Source organism: Taurulus bubalis, assembly GCF_910589615.1.
Source record: "Taurulus bubalis genome assembly, chromosome: 6".
In the NCBI taxonomy this organism is placed as follows: domain Eukaryota; kingdom Metazoa; phylum Chordata; class Actinopteri; order Perciformes; family Cottidae; genus Taurulus; species Taurulus bubalis.
Genome location: NC_136594.1, coordinates 24733582 through 24757201, shown reverse-complemented (window position 1 = coordinate 24757201; position 23620 = coordinate 24733582). Strand labels below are relative to the sequence as shown.

The 23620-nt window shown below is 44.3% G+C and overlaps 1 protein-coding gene across 1 annotated transcript in view; it reads right to left on the bottom strand.

Annotated features, from left to right (window-relative positions):
* Positions 1-2129: 2129 nt before the first annotated feature.
* Positions 2130-23620, bottom strand: part of LOC306737519 (multiple PDZ domain protein) — a gene marked incomplete at both ends in the record, with an annotated part of 38487 nt that continues 16996 nt past the window's right edge. Inside the window, 25 exons of the mRNA XM_079219252.1 lie at positions 2130-2276; positions 2972-3095; positions 4684-4775; positions 5044-5148; positions 5537-5659; positions 6194-6237; positions 6397-6520; positions 6682-6753; positions 6873-7020; positions 8243-8436; positions 8997-9080; positions 9336-9647; positions 9774-9848; positions 10995-11075; positions 11191-11275; positions 11371-11462; positions 11656-11864; positions 12575-12728; positions 13200-13268; positions 13666-13731; positions 13938-14048; positions 15491-15668; positions 16173-16307; positions 18309-18638; positions 22117-22315. Of these exons, the coding sequence (XP_079075378.1) occupies positions 2130-2276; positions 2972-3095; positions 4684-4775; positions 5044-5148; positions 5537-5659; positions 6194-6237; positions 6397-6520; positions 6682-6753; positions 6873-7020; positions 8243-8436; positions 8997-9080; positions 9336-9647; positions 9774-9848; positions 10995-11075; positions 11191-11275; positions 11371-11462; positions 11656-11864; positions 12575-12728; positions 13200-13268; positions 13666-13731; positions 13938-14048; positions 15491-15668; positions 16173-16307; positions 18309-18638; positions 22117-22315 (3353 nt within the window). The remainder of the gene's footprint in view (positions 2277-2971; positions 3096-4683; positions 4776-5043; positions 5149-5536; positions 5660-6193; positions 6238-6396; positions 6521-6681; positions 6754-6872; positions 7021-8242; positions 8437-8996; positions 9081-9335; positions 9648-9773; positions 9849-10994; positions 11076-11190; positions 11276-11370; positions 11463-11655; positions 11865-12574; positions 12729-13199; positions 13269-13665; positions 13732-13937; positions 14049-15490; positions 15669-16172; positions 16308-18308; positions 18639-22116; positions 22316-23620) is intronic.

Sequence of the window (23620 nt, the reverse complement as noted above, 5' to 3'; positions counted from 1 at the left end):
GAGTTTTAATTTCACGAACGAAGAAACCATAATATTGTGGGAAACATTCTGTTTAAATGCACAAAAAGCATTTTTATTCATCTTAAAAATCTCTTCACTCCAGCCTTCAGGCAACGCAATTGTTCATCTGGAGGAGGATAAAGCAGAGCGCGGTGGCGGGGTTTCAATAAAGCGTACAATGTGAACAGATGGCTTTGATTAATGCGCAGGCTCCAGACAGGATCTCCCTGGATGCCTCCTATTTCCTAAATGAGACATTTGTGTGCAAATGTATTGTTTGTCAGGTTGTTGACAGTCAGTCCGGTAATTAAAGTAGAAGTTCTGTGCATTCATAAGAATACCAAAAAATAAAGGAATATGTCTCCATTGACCTGTAACTTCAGTATTAAACTAACTCTGGAAAGTAAATATGTATATTTATTCAAATACTGTGCTTAAGGGCAGTGTTGAGGTACTTCCTCCACTGCATTTATTTTTTATACAGTTACTTTGCAGATTGAGACTAATGATACCAAATTAAATCAACAATATGATGGAAATGAAATCAGTGAAATCATCCCCACCTGTATCAGCTGCAACATTAAAGTGATGAACACTTTATTGCATCAATGATTATGGCGGCACGATAATGTAAAAAAACAGTAATCTGAAATTCCTCGCGAGTTCTTTAAGTGTGTTTTGTGTTGTGTCTACTCCGTCAAACGTGTCACTGCCTCTCCTGGTGTCACTTTGTGATTTACTGCTGCACTGTCACTCCATGATGTACTGCGACACACACTCCACTAAAGCTGAGTGATCTGGGAAATGCGCTCATGTTTGACAAAGACAGAGAGAGCGAGAGAACAAAAGCATAACCACGACAATAAAACAGGCCCCATGGCAAAAAAAAATTCAGCTCGTCTGCTTTTTGGAAATCAAAAAATATGGGAAAAGAGGATTCCTGCGAAGAAACGTAACCGCGGGCAGAGACGTCCTCATTAGACGCTCGGGAACCTCAGATTATCGGATGACTTCTTCAGTGGGATTTGGAAGTCAAACAACGAGATATCCACGAGCTTATCTGACTCTTGTGTCTCTGCAACATCTCACACACACACACACACACACACACAGACACACACACACACACACACACAGATGAACAGAAGAAGAAGAGGAAAAAAGATTTCTGCATACAAAACTCTAAACAAATGACCATTTATTAAGATCCCTCGCAGTACATTCAGTTAACACAACGTGACACAATCCCCCCTCACACACACACACACACACACACACACACACACACCCCAATGTGTGCTGCGACTCTGGGGGCTAGCGACATGAATGAGACAAAATAAATGATAAATGTGGAGAAAACATGAATATCACAGTACAAATTAATTCATATAAAAGAGGGACGAGGTTTTCTAAATCGACGACACTCCCTAAAAGACATCATGAAAACGGTGAATAAATATGTGAGTACATCGCACGGATACCTCGAGCATTAAAGACACGTGAAGAACACGGACTACTCGAGCCGACGACGAGCGTGGAGGAAACCAAAAGAGAAACAGTCTTCCAGGAGCAAACGTCCCGACAGCTTGTTGCCACACAAAAGATTGGCAGAAGCACTTGGCATGTAACGAACAGAAGGACAGCAAATATATGTGTGACACTGCGTCTGGATGCGCAGGTCGGCAGATTCAGAGTTTTTTTTCCTTCGGGGGTGTTGGTTATTTATTCACGACAATGCTGTATATTATATGACATCAATGCGAGTTTATATTATGAAGACCTTGAACTGGATCACTAGGACTCAATCTATGAGCAGCAGTTGGCTTATTTAAAAGTTGCCTCTGGTGCTTTTAGCATTCTATGGTTACTTTAAATACATATTCCGCTGGTATTAATACAGATATATTACATAGATTATACATTAGTTCTAAATAACACCTTCACGGTGCACGTTAACACCCAGGTAGAGGTAGCGCCCCACACCGACTACACTCAGATCAACACCGTCTACTCTTCTCCTGATTTTGCAAACAAATCTAAATCACTTCCTCACGGGTGCGACATTATCTTTGCCGAGGCGGGAAACGCGGTGGCGCACAAACGTAGGTGGGAGGGCCGCACGTGTTTCCTCAAGAGAGCACCGTCAGCACCACGGTCCCTCTGGTCTTCTTGAGGATGTCCACGGCCTCGCCGTGAGTCACGCCCTCCAGGCAGTGTCCGTTCACGGCGATGATCTGGTCGCCGCGCTTCAGCCGGCCGTCCTCCACGGCCGCACCCTGCAGGGAATTATGTTTAACATATCATATATGACATAGATATCTAAAAGGATTCATTGCTGGGTGATGTATAAAAACAGCATTTTTAACTCTTCTAGCCACTTGAGGGGGAAATATGAATTCTGATCTTTTACGATAAGTTACAGCATATCTACAGCTGATAAAAAACCTTCATTAAAGGGACAGTTCACCCACAAAATGATTGTTCTTCTTCCATGTAGAGCTATTCATCGGGCTAGCTTGTTTAAGTGTGAGTTGCCGATAGTTTTAGAGATATCGGGACGATGTGGTGCTCAAAGTGCCGAAAAACTACAATTTGGAAAAGCTCAACAGTGATGTCTCTTTCCAGAAATCATGACCCGGTTACTCAAAGATAATACACGGACTGTGTTGGAACTTTTTTCTCTCAACCGTAGTTGAGTGCCATCATATTGAAGAGAGGGCAAAACTAAGTAACTCAAACCAAAACCATCTAGCCTGAAAAACAGCACTACAGGTAAGAGAAAAATATACATATTTTAGATTTTGGGGTGAACTGTCCCTTTCATCCTCTTGTCGTTCATAACTCTGGATTCCAATTGTCTGTGGCTGCACGCGGCACACGGACACGTCTGCAGTACAGCTGGACGCCACGCTGCGCTAAGAGTAGATCTCCTTACCGGGAAACCCCCATGGAAGATTTGACGTCCCCTCACCTTGCTGAAGATCGTTTTGATGTAGATGGGCAGATCCCCGTGAGGGCTGCTGAACCCTCCCACGATGCTGAAGCCCAGGCCCGAGGACCCCCTCTCCAGGGAGACCGTCTTATACGTGCGAGCGCTGCGGGAATTGAAAGGATTGAAACAACGGAGCACCGACATATACAACGTGTGCAAAAGTAGACGTATCTTATCCCACCAGGACAGAGAGGCAGGTTTATAATGCACTGTATATGATATGGATACATGTGATGAATCCCAGAATTATTTATTTTTAAAAGCTTAAGTGTAATATGCAATAACAGAGTTGCCAAACCTTCTTAAATAAGAAAGCAATTTGGGTCACCATGAATTACATTTAGGTCGCTAATGTACTTAAGTTCATCATGTCCTTGATTACGATGCCAGTTACAAGATTCTGAAGCATAACAGTACTTTTAACACTTTTAAATGTATTGTCTGGTTTCATAAGCTGCCAAAAACAAACCCAGAAGCAATTTAGTGTTAGTTTTAGGTCTGTTACTTGTTTGTTTTATGTGACATTTCTGATGTTGTTGTCGTTTGTTTGAAGTCAGTTTTTTGTGCTTTTATATGAAACTTTGATGCGTCCTTATTTGTGCCAGAACTCCCAGATAAAAAAGAGATTTTCAATCTCTAAGGAAACATCCTGGGAAAAAAAAGTAAAGCTGCAAAAAACAATGAACAGGCCTTAGCGCCTGGGGTACTGGAGAGGACGCCGGTTGACGAGCTATTCCGCAACCATCGCTGGAAATTAGGAATTGCACAAAGTTTACAACAGCTTCCTGCATGATGGTGAAACATTGTCCGCCTCCACACCGTTCCATGAAAAAAACACACAGCTAAAAGCTTTGTAATTGTATTGTGAAGCCAATAAATTCAAAATGGCCGACAAAAAGCCTATGCCAAATATGTCTGAAACGATGAAAGCAAATTCCGTAAATATCTAAGCAACTAAGGCTTTCCAAATGCTGGAGATGACTCAATGTTGAACCACTTCCTGTGTCCACTGTGTGGCGCTGGTTTGACCACTTCTGATGCACTTCTGATGCACGAGCAAAATTTCAGGACTTTTTAGGCTCCTGTAGCTCCTCAGACATGCCAAAAGTGATTAGTGGCGCTATAGAGCTACATTTCTTAACAATCGACACACTAACTTGTAAAAATGAGTTTTTGGACTCCCTAAAGTCAAACATATGTATGTAAACTGAAAATGAACTCCAGAAATAAAACAAACAGCTGACTTCCTTCCTGTCGGGCAAAAACAACAACTTTCAAAGAAGCATTTTAAGCAACCTGAGCCCCTCAAAAATATGATTACGCAGCAGAGAAATGATAATAATCTCCACAAAAATAAATAGGACCCTCCTACTTTCTGTGCCACGGACCGTTTTACGCTCAGGCCGTAAACAAATAAATACAAAATTGGTATTTTTGTGCTGAAAATCTGCCTGAATAAATTGATTGAAAACAGAGCGAAATAAAAAAAAAGCTAATTTTTGTCTCAATGTTTCTAACCACACTAAATTACATCCACACTCATATTACATCACACAAACATCATATACACACTATTATATACACACTTATATTGTTGCTAAGGGAGCCATGTTTTTTGTTGTTGCCACTGTCCATGTTTCAGTGAATGCACCAAAGCAAAGAGCAGTAAAGTGGCAGGAGAAGTGACTCACCTGAGGTGGTTGTGGAAGCTGCTGGGTTGGCCTGACGACGCCCGTACGTCGTTGTGGTCCTTTGTGTTGTACCCACCAGAACCGGCTGCCACCTACACACACACGACTGGAACCATTCTCATTCCTGTTTTTATGCACGCAATTATGTCCGGGTGAGTTTTTATTAAAATAAAAAGTAACAATGACCTCTCTGAAGGGGGACGACTTGCTGACATTGCATTTCATTACATTTAGCTGACGCTTTTACCCAAAGCGACTTACAATAAGTGCATTCAACCGCGAGTACAAACTCAGAACAACACAGCATCATCTCATCGATGTGCCGCACGCGGCGCTCTACATTCACGAGCGTGACGTCACCTGCAGGCGCAGGGCGCCGGTGGCGTTCTGCAGCAGGACTCCAGCTTGGACGGCAGTCATTCCCTCCATGGACACATCATTGATGCTGAGGATCCGGTCTCCTGCCTGACTGACACACACACACACACACACACACACACACACACACACACACACACACACACACACACACTTGTACTTCTTCGGGATACTTTACGAGGACATTGCTGGAGACAACCTTAAACTGTCTTTTGTGTTTGTACAGTATGCTTAAGATGTATTTCAAGCCCTATATACTGTATAAGCTATGCGATGCAATTTTCAAAGACCCCGTTAGTGAAACACTGGTCTTCATCCCCATAAATCTGGATCATAAAAATAGATCATAAAAAGGACGCAACAGTCACAATTCAAATCTTTACCCTAAAATCAAGTCATTACACTTCAATTCATTGTTTACCCAATAGTGAGGTGGGACAATTTTTTTGTCCACACAGACGTCGCCGCTCCCCACCTGTAGTTGATGTGTTTTGGCAGCCAGTCCATCGGTATCCATGGTAGCAATAAAAAGAGGCACGTTGTCATGGGGACTGCCCGCTCCTCCTGCTACACTGATGCCCAGGGAGTCACATGGCCCCTGTGGAGATACCACACACACACAACCATGAACACACACACACACACACACACACACACACACACACACACACACACACACACACACACACACACACACACACACACACACACACACACACAATTAGACAATACCAATATCAGAGTCTGCACATGATAAACACCTAATGTTACATAAGTCTGGGTTCCATCTAGGTTTGTGTCTCTATATACACAAATATATATATCTATATATCTATATATCTAAATATACAGTATATATATATATATATATATATATATATATATATATATATATATATATTTAAATACAGTATATATATATATACGAACATATAGAAAGAGATATCCATCCATCTATCTATATATATTTAGATACATATACATACATACATGCATACATACATACATACATACATACATACATACAGTATATATACAACCAAATACAGACTTCTGGAAAATATATGTACAAATATTAAAAGTAATACATACAAATAAAAACAAGTATAATCATAATTTTTCCACGCCTTACCTTTTGTATTAAGACTTGTTTGGCGTCAGGGTAGTCTTGAAAGGCTGTGGAAGGAGAAAGACATCAGCTTGAAGATGTTAACAGCATTACTTCCACATACATCTATATATATATATATATATATATATATATATATATATATATATATATATATATATGTATTATTATATTGTATTTGCTTTGAGGACAGAAGAGCGACTCACAGTAGCTCCCCGTCCTGTCCTCTGTCTCCCTCTGGTGGCCGAGTGAAGTATCGCAGCCGCTTGAGTGGGTCAGAGTGGAGCAGTCGGAGTCTTCGCTCTGGATAAAACACAACTTAAAGTACTCCTAAGTTCACAAAGTGCCGTTGTTAACATAGTGCAAAGGAGCAGTCTTTGACAACATTGAGTTTACTGAGCTGAACTCTGCGTGATGAAACATAAGTTCATCACGCATTGTGTCCATCTTTTCTCTGATGGCCTGTCGTGGACTAGAAGCAGAGGGCTTACCTGGCTCTGCTGTGAGTACTGCAGCCCCGCTCTGAAGCGAGCCACCTCCAGGTGCACCGCTCCGCCGCCGCCCTGAGGGCAAAGTCACAGATCAGGTCTCGCATAAGAGGATGAATCTGATTTAAAAAATGAATAACGGCCAACCCTGGATATGAGTTTTGTGTGAGCGTGAGCGTGAGAGCCGCCCGGACCTGCAGGAGGTCGTGCGCGTGTTCCTGCGACGCCGCGCGGACATCCTCCCCGTTGATTGACAGAATCTGGTCGCCGAGCAACAACCTGCCATCCGAATCCGCTACGCCTCCTCTGATGAGATCTGACACAAAGATGCCCGTGTCATTACTGTTGGGAGAAAGCTGAGGTCAGAAACGCTGTCTGCTCCACGGCATCACATGACCTGTGATCCATAACGTCACACTCGATTGTGCAAATTACCTGTCCGTCACCTTATTTACTTATTCATTTTTACAATAACGAACTGTGTTGCGACAGAGTCCCTGACCTCTAGCTGGGGAAAGGCCCGGAAAATACTTCAGATCTTAAGTCAGGGTTCATACACATTTTGACCGATGGATTTCCATGACTTTAAACCAAATTTCCATGATCAAACATTTTGTGAAATCTCGGTTAAACATTAAAAAGTGAGAAAATGTCGTATTTAAACTAACAATGAGAATTCCAAAGCATACAGTAAACCTTAAATGACACAAATGAATGAGACAATAGTTTGATTAAAAGAATAAACATTTATAGAGATGCCTGTATGTATGCCTGCTTATATTCTGAGTCTTTCTTTTAAAAGCATATTCATTATTTCAAACTCAGCGTAAATGAAGGTCATGAACACATGAATATAACACATTTACATGACTTTTCCAAAACTTTGGGGATTTTATTTTTTCTAAGGACTTTTCCAGGCCTGGAAATAACCTTTTTAAAATTCCATGACTGTTCCAGGTTTTCCATGAATGTAAGAACCCCGATAAGACCTTCACCGGGACAAATCACTTGACAAGACTCGAAGATTATGATTAACGATTATTTTCTCTTCAATATGGGTTGATTAATAAAAGAGTAAACATTACATTAAAAAAAAAGATACAAAAATGCATAAAGGTAAATAATACCTTCTGATACTACACCAAAATGAAAAATAAATTGTAAATATACATGTTGCCTAAGGTTTATAGTAACTTAATGATGTTGGTTATTCAGTACTGTCCGTCCTCCTCAGTTGCTCTCCCTGAGGCTTCCTCCATCTTTTCCCTGTTAAAGTATTTTATTTTGAAGGGGGAGGTTCCTCTGGGGACGCAGGGCCGTTGTATGTGATATATATTGTTAAGCACCCCAGAGTCAAATTTGTGATTTGTGATATAATTGAAAGTGGATTCGGGTTCATTTTTGAGGTGAGATACATGTGATTAATCGCTTTCTTTTAATATCGGGGCATGATTCTCCTAATGCATGGCCTTTATTTCTCACCTATTATTCATTTCCACGAGGCGCAAGGTTACGCTGCTCGTTGATGTCGTCATCAACAGTGAAAAATGACCTGAAGGCATACCTCTTCCCCACAGTGGCGAAGCCCAGCCCCTCCCCAGGGCGGGGCCTCAGCTCCAGGCTGAAGACGTCCCACAGGTCCTCCTCCCTGTACGCCTCCTGGTGCCGGAAGACGCACATGCGAACGCGCTGGGTGGTGAGCCGCAGCACGCCGATGGCCTCGTCGTGGGTGGCCTGCCGCAGGTCGATGCCGTTTACCTGCAGGGTGGGGCGGGGTGGGGACGCAGGCGTATAGAGGAGCGGAGGAGTTAGGGAGGAGCTGCATCAGCACACTAATGACGAGGAGCGCGGCATTGTGCTTCTTGCTTTGTTTTTTTGCAACCAGGAGAGAAACGAGTGGGTGAAAAATGTTTCAATTCACTTTTACGAACTGAAAAACTCACGGTGAAAGGGTTAAAGTTCTCCCAGAGGGGGCGATGCCGCGCTAACGACATGTCAATCACAAGCTTCCTCTGCTTTATGGTCTGTTGGACTCTAAATGAGCCGTCATTTCTAATTATGCCGTATTGAAGAAGACTTGAAACTAGAGATTGAGACATAAACTCATAGACTTCTATCCAATCTGACTTCTTCTTTAACCCAGAGGAGTCGCACTTTACAATCTCTAATAAAGGTGTCAGAAGTCAGACGTACATACAAACCTCGACTTTCATTTTGAACACCAAAATTAAAGAATAAATAATTACATTTCACCACCATTTTTTTTTTGATGCATAATGTGTTATGATGTGACGTCTAATTGCAGCAGAGTGTGTTACCTCTAATAGGTGGTCTCCAGCCTGCAGCCTCCCGTCTCTCTGTGCTGCTCCTCCATCGTTTACTTCATGGATTATTACTGCCCCCTAGTGGAGGGGAAACAGAAGACACCTATTATTGCAGATAATCCAATCCAACTCAATTGAATCAGCATTAAACTATGTAGTATTTTTCACAATTCAGCATCACCACTTTCACTGACAATGCCTGAGCGGAGGTGTTGTATTGTGAAGAAAACACACACAGGCCTCTATCGTCTCATCATCTAGGATTATCAAGTTTCCGTTATAATATTCTGATGAATTAAGAGCTGACGTCAAACAAGAATTGGCCGCCCTCACCAGCAGGGTGTCACATCCTCCGACGATGCTGAGGCCCAGGCCCACGTTTCCTTTGCAGAACTCTATGGTGGTTTCCCCGCCGGCCACAACCGGGCCAATCAGGGGGTCCGACGTCGACCCGAGCCAATCGGAGCGCCCGGCGGGAGAGGTCCGCGCGGCATTGAACGGCGGGGGAGGGGAGGGGACGGGGAGGGAGGCGGGGGGGAGAGAGTGGGGACGGGAAAGAGATGGAGACGAGGAGGAGGAGGGACTGTTGGAGCGGCTGAAGGAGAGATCGACGGTGACCCGCTGGTCCAGAGTCAAACTGGGCACCTGGGTGCAGAGAGGACCGGTGAGTCATGCATCGTTAAATCAGCTTGACATTGAGTGTGTGTGAGAGAGAGTGTGTGTGTGTGTGTGTGTGTGTGTGTGTGTGTGTGTGTGTTTGTATGTGTGTACCTTGGCCACCGGCGGGCCTGCCACAGGTTCATCACCCACTGCTATTGTTCTGTCTTTAAGCTGTTTCCTGCTATCCTGCAGCCGGACAGAAACAATGGAAGGGGTAAAAAATTAAAAAACGGATGAAAGTAAACGCCGCGACAGAAGAATGAAGAGGAAGCGAGATTAAAAATCAAACACACCCTTTGGACAAATATCTGAATAACTGTTGTAGGGGGCCCTACATGAAAGCTTGCTAGTACATGACGACATCTCTTTAAAACACGGCAACCATCACCTCTCGGTTACCATGGTTTCAGTACCAGCAGAAATACCAAGAGAGCAGAGTCTCATCACCTCGTGATTTACAGCTGCATGTTAATGTTAATGCGGCGCATTAATGGCTCGTTCTTCTGATTGATTATTGAATACCGAAGTTACAGACAGGCCATTGAGGCTTGATAGACGGCAACAAATTATAATAATCTGATGAAATGATGTGCTGAAGTAAATCTAAAAGTCTGTGAGATGACACCACAAAAAAAAGAAAATACCAATTATTAAATATTTCAGAAATATATTTAGGACTCTTTTGTGAGGTTGTGATAAAATGCAGTGGTGAATTGTGAGAAAGTATATTTACTCAACTACTTGTACTTTGAATTGGTACTTCATACTTCAACTCAACGACAGCTTAGAGAGAAATATGTTTGTGGCATCTCCATGTATGTTAAAAGTGGTCAGTACCCAATAAGAACAAAATACAGCATGTTATTTAAGTTGTGGCATTTTAGTGAAAATATGTTCAGTGACACAATGAGAATACAATATGCACTTTACTTTCATATCGTTATATATATATATATATATATATATATATATATATATATATATATATATATATATATATATATCTTTTTCAGGTCTGTGTGTTCTCAGCTGAGGGACGTTGTGCAATACCATTTAGAGTAGTTTTGATGCCACTAAGTAATCAATATTTGATGTACGTTTTAGAATATCCAGATGGTTGACATTATTCATGAAAACAAAAGACATATTACAATATATTGCAATATGTATCGTATCGCATCGTATCTCAATATATCACGATATATCGTATCGTGACACGTGTATCGCGATACGTCGTATATCGTGAGGCGCTTGCCATCGCACAGTTCTAGCATGCAGGCTACATGAAGGACGAGTGTCATCGCTGTGACGACGCCGCTGGCGATGTCATACCTTACTGGCTGTGCCGTGCCGGACCCCCGCTCCGTCCCTGGACTCCCCCGCTGCCGGGCAGAGGCCGAGACCTGTGTGATCCTTGAGGGAGGTTTTTAAAAAAGAAAAGAAAAAAGAAGACAAAATTATTTAACTTTGAAATCATATTCCCACCAATGTGGCAGGCCAGTGTAATTTAGTGAACACGGTATTGCACCTGAGGGAGGATGAGGTGCTGGACGTCTGTGACTAATCCCTCGCTCCCTCCGGCGGACCCCGTCTGATCCTGAGCTGCTTTGTTCCTGTCAGAACAAGAATGTATAGAGTTGAAGTTTGGTGGAGAAATGCAAACGCCACCCTCAGAAGAAAATAAATAAAAATCCTTCTGAACGTGTACCTGATGAGGATGATCTTGACTTTAGACGGAGCGTTGTTGATGATGGTGGAGGCGTTTTGGTGACTCCGGCCGTACAAGATCTGACCGTTGATCTGGAAAAAAGAATCACACATCGTGTACCGTCTCTCGCCAACTCCTTCATCTCCCCCCCCCTTTAATTTGCCTCATCATCTCTATTACGCAGCTGCTCTTTACGAGAATCCACCCCTTCTTGGCCTCCGTTAAAAACGCTCCCATCTCAACCCCTCCCCCCCACATCCCCCCTTTTCCACGTATTCTCCGTACCTCCAGCAGCTCGTCCCCGACCCGTATCCTCCCGTCTAGACCGGCGGGCCCCCGGGGGTCTATGTGCGCCACGTGGACGCTCATGCGGGCCCTGGAGCCGTCCTTGTTGCCCGAAAGGCCGATCCCCAGGCCGCGGGCCGCGGGGTCCTTCTCCAGCTCGATCATGTGGAGCTTCCCCGACAGGCTGCCGTAACGCTGGAGCATCTTTTCTAAAAAAAAAAAGAGGCCAGAGTTAACGAGGAGAAAAATGACTGACGCCGACACTTCATGTCTAAATGAAGGAGCGTGTGTGGGTGAGGGATGCCGCAATTTTTGCAGGACTTAACTTTACATAAAACTGCCTGTGGCGTTTTTGACCCCGATGGATCTATATCCACATTTCTGCCAACAGTTTTCAAACCTCTATATTGATTTGTAAAGATTCAGCAATATTGCCGACAAACACAAAAATATGTCAACAAAGACGGCGAAGGAGGTGATATAACAAAAATAATAAGCAGCTTTCAGAATGTTCAACAAGAGAATAAGTGTACGCGACCCATCTGTTAAGAACCTTGAGGATACGCGCAGCGCATTGTGATGAGTCCAGCCGGATGCTGCTTGTTTACAAGAAAACTCCAAAGGTGCACTTGTACCGCTACTTATGCGAGGTGCATAAAGAAAAGGCCGAGGCGCAGGGCAGGGTGGCTCGGTCTGCGTTGCATGAAAACCTCTTTCAAACAACGGGCCTTAAAAACCATTCGCGCGACGTCTGAATGTGTGTGGGACTCTCGACTAAAGTGTTTCTATTCTCCTGTAATGTGAAGTGTGTCGTCTCTCTGGGGGCCTGAGAGCATCGCCTGGCCTTCACCGCGGGAAAGTGGCCCCCTGCACTGAACATCGGTGAGTGTGAGTGACGCCTTTAGTGACGCAGACTTACTCCTGCCGGTATCGCCCTCGCTCTCGGACGCCGTGACCGGCATGACCGCCGTGACTGCTGTGACTGCCGTGACCGGTGCCGCCGTGACCGGCGCCGCCGTGACCGGCGCCGCGACGCTCCTCTGATCCGTTCCGTCGGATGTCGACGAAGGCACCTTGGGAGAAGCTTTGCATTATTGAACAAGGCAGAGTTGGAGATGCCTCGGAGGGGTCCCTTCGGGCACGAGTTGGACTTACCCCCGAGGCTCGATTCGGTGCGGGGGGGAAAAAATACAACTGACGAACAGGGTGAATTAATGAACACGGTATTTAATGTCGGCTAAAAATAACATGAAAGATGACCGGAATCATGCATTATTTTGTAACCGATGAACAAGCGCATAGGAACAGAACTTCAAAAGAACACGCCGTCTATTTGGAGAGTTACGCATCTCCACCAAAGGAGCAAAACAAAAGGGCTTAAAACAAACAAGGTAGCTGCGAGGGACTTTGAACTGCATGCGTTCTATCTCCAAGTATGCACATTAATTGAGTTTTTTTCTTTTTTTGGGGGGGGGGCTGCTTTTAAGATGCTGTACACCAACGATAACACACACACACACACACACACACAGTAATGTACCAACCTTAAAGGGGGTGGGAGTGAAGGGGTTTGTGGGGGAGAGGGTAAGGAACAGACTGAGAGTCTCTGCTTCCTACAATCAGGAGGGGAAACAGATATAGTTCCAACAAAACATCAATCTACCTCTCAAAAAGAACACATCATTCGTTTTGGAATACCATGTAGGTGTTAATGACTCATCATATATATATATATATATATATATATAATATAGTGTCCACGTAGCATCCTCTCTACACTACAGACATACAAAGCCACACATCAGTAACCGTGTGGGAACAGAAAGTGAGGGAAAAGGATTTCACAGCTTGTCATCTGTTCCAGTGAAATCTAAAGTCACGACATTGAAAAACAGATTTTTCTTTTTTAGACTTTTCGTAGGGCGGAGAAACAGCGCAACATTGTCGACACAATGCAATCTTCTTTTTTTTTGAATACTACATTTCTGCGTGTGAAGATCAAAGTGTTACCTTGCCGCTGTGCGAGTTCGACTGGGGCGTCGGAGTTAGTCTCTCGTGGTTGGCGAGCATCGGGGACTGTGGGCGAGAGAAGAAAAAAAAGCGAGAGAGGGAGAAGGTGAGTGTCTGTACGTCTGCAGACGTGTTCGCCGTGAAGGTGTTTACAGTCGGAGCATACGCTAAGTGTCCAGGACTTCAGACTGAAATGGAACAAAACTCCCACGCACAACACGGCTGAAAAACATCTGATGAGAGTTCTCTGATTATTTTCTGAGATGCAGTACCTGAGATCTGTGTTGTCCGGACTGGACCAGGAAGACCACGGAGTCTCCGGCCCTGCGGATGGCCTCCACCGCCTGCTCGTGGCTGGCATCTCTTAGGTCCACGCCGCACACCTTGGACAAGTCAACACACACACAGCAAATACTGTTAACCCTTTAAAAACATGAGTGCGAAAATCCCCCTGCGCCTATAATCAGACAAAAAACAACAACATATTATCTCCGGAATCACATTGTTGTTTAACTTCATTTAAATTGCTACAATACAGCTTAATACTGCTTAATACGTGCTTAAAGGGCATTAAAAGACATTCCCACATCGACCCGCATTTGTCTTTTTTCACGGGGAGTCCGAGGTCCTTTAGCAGGTCAACGGTAGACAACACATAGAAGTGGTGTGCATCATCTGGAAAACGGGATCCTGAGGATGTATTTGAGAAGCAGCTCAGCAGCGTGTGTCAAGTTGTTCTGGTCGGATTAATTGATTCAAATGAACTGTGAAAGTGTAAAAGGGCTGAGCACGTTTTGATGGGAGCATATGATGGCCGTTCCCATCGTTACTTTAGCATTTGTTACACCGATTTGGAGCGAATGTGGAAAAACATTTTAACCACTCAAGAATTGATATAAAAAAACGATAAAAAATCCTTTCAAAATATCACATAAAATCACCAAGACCTTGAGGAGAAACAGCCTTGATGTGATTTGGTATCAAAAGCTTTTGACATTTGGAGATTTCTGCAAGAATTGCATTGGATGGGGAGTGCTTCTGTTACTACTCAGAAACCCCTTAATGCCAATAAACACAGGAGAGCATCCAGAGGTCACAACAGGTCACTTCATACAGTGACTGCACTACAATGAAATGGCGACTGTGGAAACCAGCATCATCACACATGAATACAGCTTTCCAGTCATGATTGGGTTATTCAGCCTTCTTCCATTGGCCGATCACCCAATGACATATGATGCCAGTATCTATCTTAAAGAGAGCCTTGTCGGTTTCAGGGGGTTAAAGCTGCAAATTCATTTACAACAGAGTCTGTATTGACCTAATACAGCCACGGGAATGAAAGAGATACCTACCCTTTTTAGGAATTAGATGGCAAGATTGGATTGGATGTCTAGAGGCAAGCTAGCTAATGTGTAACGGCTAAATGGTGCTGAGGAAAATGCTTAAAGAGTTCTTTTTCAGTTAAGTTAAGTTAGTCAATTATACATATAACACCTGTGTACGTGCGTGTGTGTGTCTCATACTTTATCAAGACAATAAAGCTGAACCTTGACCCGCCAGTGGATCAGAAAACCTTCAGCTGGAGCGAACAGAAAAACATGATGGTTCAGTACTGGACCATATTGTCATCTTTCAATACAACCAACACCTCAAACAATACCAGATTATTGCACGAGCGGCCACAGCGCGCATGCAGTCAATCTCTTTGTCGCCATTTTTGAGTCTCTCTACCACTCAGAGACTCTTGTGTATAGAGGCATAAACACACACACACACACACACACACACACACACACACACACACACACACACACGCACAAACCTCTAGTATCCTGTCTCCGGTCCGAAGGGTGCCATTATGTGCTGCCGGGCTGCCAGGGCTGATGTGCTTGACGAAGACTCCCCTCATCATCTCTCCGGTGCTCAGTCTCCGGCCCATGCCTCTGCCTCCCATGATGCTGATGCCCAGGGACTGGCCCGGCGCTCGCGTCAGCCGCACGCTGGGACACAAAGAGAGGCATCGAGGAGCTAACGACCCATCTCACAGTGCGGGTGAAGGTGGATGCAAGTCCTCCGGTGTGTCTGATGAGGAGCTACTCGGTTTGAAACATTACGATGGAAATGCACAAGGAGGAGGATTAATCCAGTGGGTGTGCTTCTTTTTTCTTCTCCAGGTTCTATCCGCTGCTTAGACTTTCAAAGATTAAGTCAAAACAATAGAATATTATACCTGCCGGGAAGAGGCACACAAAAGCTGGTCTTTGCACGGCGGCGCGGCTTATGGGATTTATCGGAGCGGGTTGCAGCCGTAAAGCGTGATGAATACGGGTTGTGAGAGTAGTCGGTTTCTCTGGGCCTTAAGAAATATGAGCGCGTTGAGTCTGCGCTGTGAAACATAACCTGAGGTTCTGCTAAGCCTCCGCTGGCAGAGAGAGGATAAAAGGGCATCATGGAAATGGGAAATCTGAGTAAAATCTAATGGAGGTTGTTACTGATTCACTCACCTTCTCGGTTGATCCCAGGAATCGTCAGCGTGAGCGGGAAGCTCCTCCTCTCCGTCCACCTTCACCTCCACCTCCAGCTGTGGGGCTTTCACACCCTCGTCCTTCTTGTGAGGGAGAGATTTTGGAGTCTGCCAACTGGTGGTGGAAAAAAACAACAAGCAAACAGAAATGAAATGTGTGATGTTGACACATGATGACTTTGCACGTCGTGGGCCCTGATCAAAGTGTCAGATATTTATTTAGATCAAATTTGCATTCAATTAATCGTAATTTGATCAGCAATTAAAAGTAAATTGATGTAAAATGCACATTTTTGGTAATTGATTCTTTGTAATCTCATTCATCAAGCAGAAATGCCAAATATTCTTTCATTACAGCCTCTCAGATGAGAGGATCTGCTGTTTTTTGCTGTTTTCAGTTCATATAAATCAACCGTGTCCGAGTTTGAACTGGAAATTCTGATCAAAATTGTGACAATAAAAATAAATTAAAAAGATTTAGAGATTAATCCTTAATGGCAGTGAAAATAGTGAATAGATATAGTGAAAATTATTGTAAATTGCAGCCCCGTTTTGGTTAGAAAGCATTCTACTATGATATTATCTGAACTGCTGTGGATAACGAGGTACCTTGGTGTTAATTACGCGATTAATCATTTAATAAGTTTGTCAACTACCGAATTAATCGGCAGCTACAGTTTGATAATCGATGAATCGATTTGAAAAAGATTCAGGAACGTTTAAATGATTCCAGATTCTTAAAGTGAGAATATGATGTGCTTTCTCTCCTCTGTGATGGTAAACTGAACAACTTTGAGTTGTGGAAAAAAAAAGAGGCATTTGAGGACGTCGTCTTGGGATTTGGGGAAACACAGATTTGTCCCAATCTATCCAAACAACTGATCGACTAATTAAGAAAATAACCGACAATGGTATCAATCGCTCGCTGCAGCCCCAGCCGCGCTGTAACACACTGCAAATAGTGATTTATACATCGGCAGGCCTTGAGATGATGCGCCGCTTTAGTTGCAAATAGAGCTGAAAATACACATTTTCTGCCAGCGAGGTCACAGTAAGGTAGTGTCTTTACAGTGTGTGTGTGTGTGTATATAAATAAATAAATGTGTAGGCGTATCTCTGTATATATACACACTGTATATATGTGTGTGTGTGTGTGTGTGTGTGTGTGAAAGAAGGAGGTAGAGAAGGAGAGAATTTTTCATGAATATATTTAACGGTGGAGGGCTGTAATAAGCCCATGGAGGTGAGTGATAGTGGTGCTATCTGCGCAGCGGGAGCCTATAGCCAGTTAAGTTACAGAAGAGCGCAGAACAAATGGTTCCACCAGGGCTGAGAAAGAGAGCGGCCAGGAGAGGGGGATAGTAACAAGGCAGGGGAGGAGAGGGAAAATGAGGTGAGTGGGGAAAAAAGAGCCGAGATGAGAGAGGGATGTAGACACAAGGAGTCGAGGCAGAAGTATAGCAGAGAGAGAGAGAGAGAGGGAGAGAGAGACAAAGTCGACGTATTTTGAAGGGGCAGAAAAAAAAGATGGAAAAAAAGGCTGCGGAAAGAAATGGGAGCGAGCGAGGAGGGAGAAAGGCAGAGGCAAGAAGACGGAGCAAAGCAGCGACAGACAGAAGCGAAACAATTCATTTTCGCTGACAGTCAGCACGGAGATCCATAAGCGAACGGCTAAATATAACTCAGAGATTCAACATTCAGAGGAGGCTTTCGCCTTCAATAAAGAGGAGGATGGAGACGGGAAAAATACGGACTGGAAGAGGCTCGCACCGAGTCGGCTGCAGGCGGAAACACATTGTTTTTCCCCCTCGTGGACACGGCTAATTAATGTGTCAGATAATAACTCGGATCATTAGTGTGAATTAAAGCTGCTGGGTATAACTGAGAATGTGCGATGTGTTATTAAAACCCTGGCTGCGATTAAAAATCAAAAGCCCAAGGTTAAAACATAGAACCCACGACAGGCGGAATGCGAGGAATACCATTTCAAGGTCTGAATTCTCTGCATCGACGTATACGTAATAAAGCTGGAGCCCTGAGACAGGTTTATCTTGCACTCCGGGGCCCTCAGTGGGGATTAGGTGACCATAAATAGCCGTCTGAGACCTTACGTTACCTTGAGTCTGGGGCCGGGGTGATGGTAGGGACTGCGAATGGGCCTCTGAATGGAGCTTTGGATGAAGCTCTGACTGCCGCAGGTTCCGGAGCTGCGGCTTGGAACTTGACCGAGGCGACGGGTTTGAAGGCGGCCTGAGCCGGAGCCGGAGCCGGAGCCGGAGCCGCGGCTCTGAACGGACCGGGGGATCTGGCCGGGGCCGAGGCGCGCTCCGGAGAAGGGGTCGGCGGGGTGGGTGAGGAAGAGGCGCTGTCCGCTGCGATGTCCAGAGGGGGTAAACACAGACGGGTACGGTACTGATCCACCTGATGGGCCGGGACATAGGTTATGCTGGGGGCCGGGGGAAGTGGGGAAAGAAGTGTGTGGGAAGGAAAAAAAATATTAATATGACTTAAGTTTTCCAAACAATGCACCAAACAATGACAAGGAACGATACAAAAGTCATTGCACTTATTGAATGGTTTCTACATCCATCATTTTATCATCATCTCCGCTATGGAAGACCATGTGATCGGCGTCTCTGTGTCTGTCCACGGCTAATCTCGCATCGTGCTGCAGAAAAACGCATAATATTTTGGGGCGGCCCGTTATGGCTGCACGCTCAAGGACGCCTGGTGGTTGCGGTGACTCACGCTTTCTCAAAAAACAACTTGAATTGCCCGTTTCATCTCCTGCCATTGACTGGCTGCTGGCTCCTCGCTCACCTCTCATAACCGACCCCCGGCCGGTAGGCTGTTAGTGATGAGACAGCCGAGTGCACTCACTCGTGGTGTTTTGGACGGTAACTAACAGTACACATCCTGCTGAGTGCCGCTGCTCCGCGCCAAGAAGCACATTTGGGGAAGACAGTTTGCTCACTTTTATAGTTTTGGATGCCGTGTTTAGCGAAATGCTAAACAGCTTGGAGAGTACAATTTTAGTTCTGGCAAAACATTTGTATGAAATGTCTTATACGGCGGCTTTGAGGCGATTGCCTGCAGACATCGGCACTTGTTGAATGAAGTGTGTTTTAGCACCTCTTACAGCCCACTGGTGACGTTGGGCTAGCCAATTTTGGGTCGTATTCATTCATCACAGTAGTAGTCGTTGCAGAGATCTGCACTCTACCCTTTTGTACTCATATCTCTGTCACTGGCTTCAAGGAATACATCATTTGAGTCCCCTTTTCTTATCAAGAGTTAGACGAGAAGGTTGACAGCACTGATGTCTGTATGGGGTATGCTAAGTCTTTCCTGACTTCCTGGAGACTTGTTGTTGCCATGAGGTTGAGTGAGAGTGGTATTGATCTTCTCGACCAACTCTCTGCAAGAAAGCAAATGAGCTAATTTAAAAAAAACTCTGTCTGGTAGTTATTATTAATGGTTTAGGTGAACTTCAGGTAGTAAGAGCTATCAGATTGATTTCAGATTCACATAAGTATAAACTTTATCTACGACTATGCACCAATAAATAAGGAAAGGGGAGGCTGGAAACACCTGAAGCGATGTAAAATAAATAATGCAAAATAATTATATTCATCCGGAGTAATCAATAAGCAACTAATAATACATTTTTTTGTTTATATTACAGACTTGAAAAACAACCATTAACTTTAAGGCTGCTGTCTAAAATGTAAAATGTTTTTAAGTGCTCTAAAATTATAGATGCGCCCCTCTCCATTCACATCGATTGTGTTGGTACAAGAGGATTTCTTCTTTTCTTTTATTTGGGGGAGTAAATGTTTACTAAAAGATTCTGATTCAAGACCATTCTTTCCAAAAACATCAAATTGATAATAATAATAATTTTAAAAAGTGCTTTGCAAGCAACATAATTTAAGTAAAGTGTCAAGGACATCATTAAAGCCCCACAACCCTCCTCCAGCTCCCACTGTTGTGTGACGCTGTTTGATTCAGCCCAAAGAGCCAACTCCTCTCACGGTGGCAGATTGAATATGGAGGTCTTCGGCGCTAAGCTGTTGTGACTGAGCCATGTGGACAGCCTGTCGTGTCTCAACAGAGGCAGTTTGATAGTGACAAGCCCTCACCCATCTATGTCGGTCTTATTCGGAGGCTGCCAAAGCAACTCATCTGCCTCCACTCCACTCCGCTAGTTTGTCTGCAGTGCTTGTCAGGAGGAGGAGGCAGCGGGAGCGTGTGCGCGAGGGTGATAGAGGAAGACAGAATGTGGTTGTCTTTCTCTGTGTGTGTGTGTGTATTGTGGTGCGCATCTATGAGAGGCTCTTTAAAACGCTCTTTTATTCAGAAGCACACTGTTCAAGGTGAGATGAGGGATGAATTATTCAGAGATATTTCCCATAGCAGGAAAAAGGTGTTTTTGGAGGTTAGACCATTGAAAGTCTGTGTATGCGTGTAAGTTTATGTGTGTGTGTGTGTGTGTGTGTGTGTGTGTGTGTGAGTGTGTGAGAGAGAGAGAGAGAGAGAGAGAGAGAGAGAGAGAGAGAGAGAGAGAGAGAGAGAGAGAGAGGGTGTTTAGCAGGGCTACAAGGTGGTGGTGGAGGTGGGGCGCATTTCCAATCAGCCAAACAAGCGTTGTCGATGTGGAAGCCGTAACTGCTGATGTTATATAGGAAGTTGTAATTCACCAAATTTCCCCCTCGGGGCAATCTTTAAAAATGCATCATCGGAAATTAATTTAACACGACTGCAGCGCCTCGCTCAATGACGGCCGCAGTGTCAAACGAAACAAGGCAGTGATGAAGACCCCAAAGTACGACAGGATCGCTTATCCGCGGCGACGGTCGCGTTTTGTGACTGCGCAGGGCACGTATTTATATATTATCATGTTCCATATACTCACTCATTCGAGTCAAGAGCTAGGAAATGTGAGCAGTATTCAATTACTTTGTTTTTTTCTTCCTCCAGTGGATGATTGTTCTCTGCATACCCAAAGGACCTTTCAAAACTCTCTCTAAACTAAGAGCTTACTCGTTTCTTTGAGCGAGGACGTGTTTAAACTATGGCATGAGGGAACGAGCTTGTGAAAGCAGTAGAAATAACTGACTGGAATCAGTTTTTCTATTATTTATGTGCCACGAAAGTGTCCCATGATGTGGATTTGTGTCGTGGGTTCCAAAGTTCTTGCGACCCCGAATATTAGAAACAAGCCAGGACACTTTTTAAGATGACAAAGGGAGCTCAAAATACATTACATGCATTATATATGTACAAGGAAGATGACATTATTCAAACGTATGTGTTTTATTTTGACACTAGAATTACCGCCAACCAGCCACATTGCAGTTCACATCCACTACAGCCGCTTCATCGTTTTATCCAGTTAGACATTCGTGGGAGATGTGTCATGCAGCATGTGAATTCTTAAATAATATTAAAGAAATTAGGTGACCACCAAATTCAAATTAGTTCGACCTCGAGTGCAGGTGGACATTTGTGCCCAATTTTTTCAAAATTCGCACAAAGCTGAGATATCACGAGAGAAAGGGACGGACGTGAGGTCACAGTGACCTTGACCTCTGACCTCCACAGTCTATTCAGATCAGCGCAGCACACCTGTGACACAGTTAGACGTGCATCGGATTAGGAGGCTCACCATCACTGGGTTTGAAGGGGGATGGGAATCATCGAAATCTGTTCTTCTCGTTGCTCTTAAAAGCATTTCCCATCCCGTGACGGCTTATTGATAGATTCCTAATATTATGTCTGAAGACTGGCTTCAGAAACTGATTCTGCAGAGCTTTCATGGAAATGTGTGTGAGCTGCACCATGACGTACAGTACCTGCTCTGTTTTTTGTGTTTTTTTAAATTTTTTTAACCACTGCCGTTGGGACAGTGACTGCCTCCTCACCTTATCTCCGGTCCCACGACGGAGTGTCTGCGGAGCGCGGCTCTGGCCCTGGCGTTGGTCAGATGGGAGGTAGGCTCTCCGTTGATGGCCAAGATGGCGTCCCCCACCCCCAGCCTGCCATCCTGGCTGACAGAGCCACCCTGGACCACGCTGCGCACTAGCATGCCTGAGCCGTCCTTGATAGCGCTCACCGACATCCCTGCCAACGTGCGCGCACACACACGCGCACGCACACACACACACACACGCACACACACGCACGGGCACAGGTGAGTGGCGGTTCTGGCTAAGGCCCGCTCTGAATGCATGCCAAACAGACCAGACAGTCACCCAAACAACACACCTGACAGCGGGCATAATCAGCATAATCAAGACAGGCACTAAGGCCGATCAGCACGCAAACATGGCTGCACATGCTTGACATTTACGCGGCACCATCCGTCACAGAGGCGTGCAATCACGGACACCCGCAGAGGACGCAGATGACTCCCGAGAGGCGGCACATGCCAGCAGCACAAACACCTGAATTTGGCTTGATCCAATCGGACGCTAGGCGGATTACGCAAACACTTCATTAATGCAAACAGGCAGAAGCCGACACACACACACACACGTACACACACATACACACACATACACGCACTCTGCAGACAGGGAGGGCTACAACCTGATCTAGTCTGCGGCACCTGCATTACTACTTTGCCGACTACTGGAGGACTACGCACATCCACAACACTATGGTCGTACATAATTTGAAGTTGGTCAAAGAAATGACTATGCTTTGTTTTTTTTTTGATCAAATAAATCGTTTATTGTTTTTTTGTTGTTATTTTTTTGGTATTACATTCAAATTACAATACAATCATAGTGCCTGGAATACACGTCTACGGACGCCGACAAGACGAACAGAAGTCACACATTTCATGAGAAGGAAGACTGAGGTGAGATAATGATGAATGTCTCAAAATTTCAAAGGGTGCTATACGTTACTTCAACAAAGCTTTAAAAACACATTGGTTTCTTTTCTATAACAAACTGCTGCATGCACTTTTAACAACACATTTGTTTTGACCTCAACACAACCTATTTATGGTACCACAAACGTACAGTGAGTGCAATAGGTTCACAGCGTTCGAGAACAAACAAAGACGTCTAAACAGGCTGCATGTATTCATGTTTTGAGATGAGCAAGAAGGCAAGAAAAGAAAAAAAAGACCTCATTATGATCCGTTAAAGTTTCTCCGTTAACAGCCTGCTCTAAAAAGCCATACAGTCCTTGTAGTACAAACCATGTGCTCTAATGTACATGATAGCATATCCATATATGGGCATTTAGTCATAGGATATCATTGTACACGGCACCTAATAATAGGAAGAATGTAGAGTAGTGCAATGAGTACTACAATAATATTGCTCGTTAAAAAAGAATCCCGTTATTCGGGCCTTACAGAAGATACTTGCTTGGAAGGTCAAATATTTAAATGAACATAAAACACAGAACATC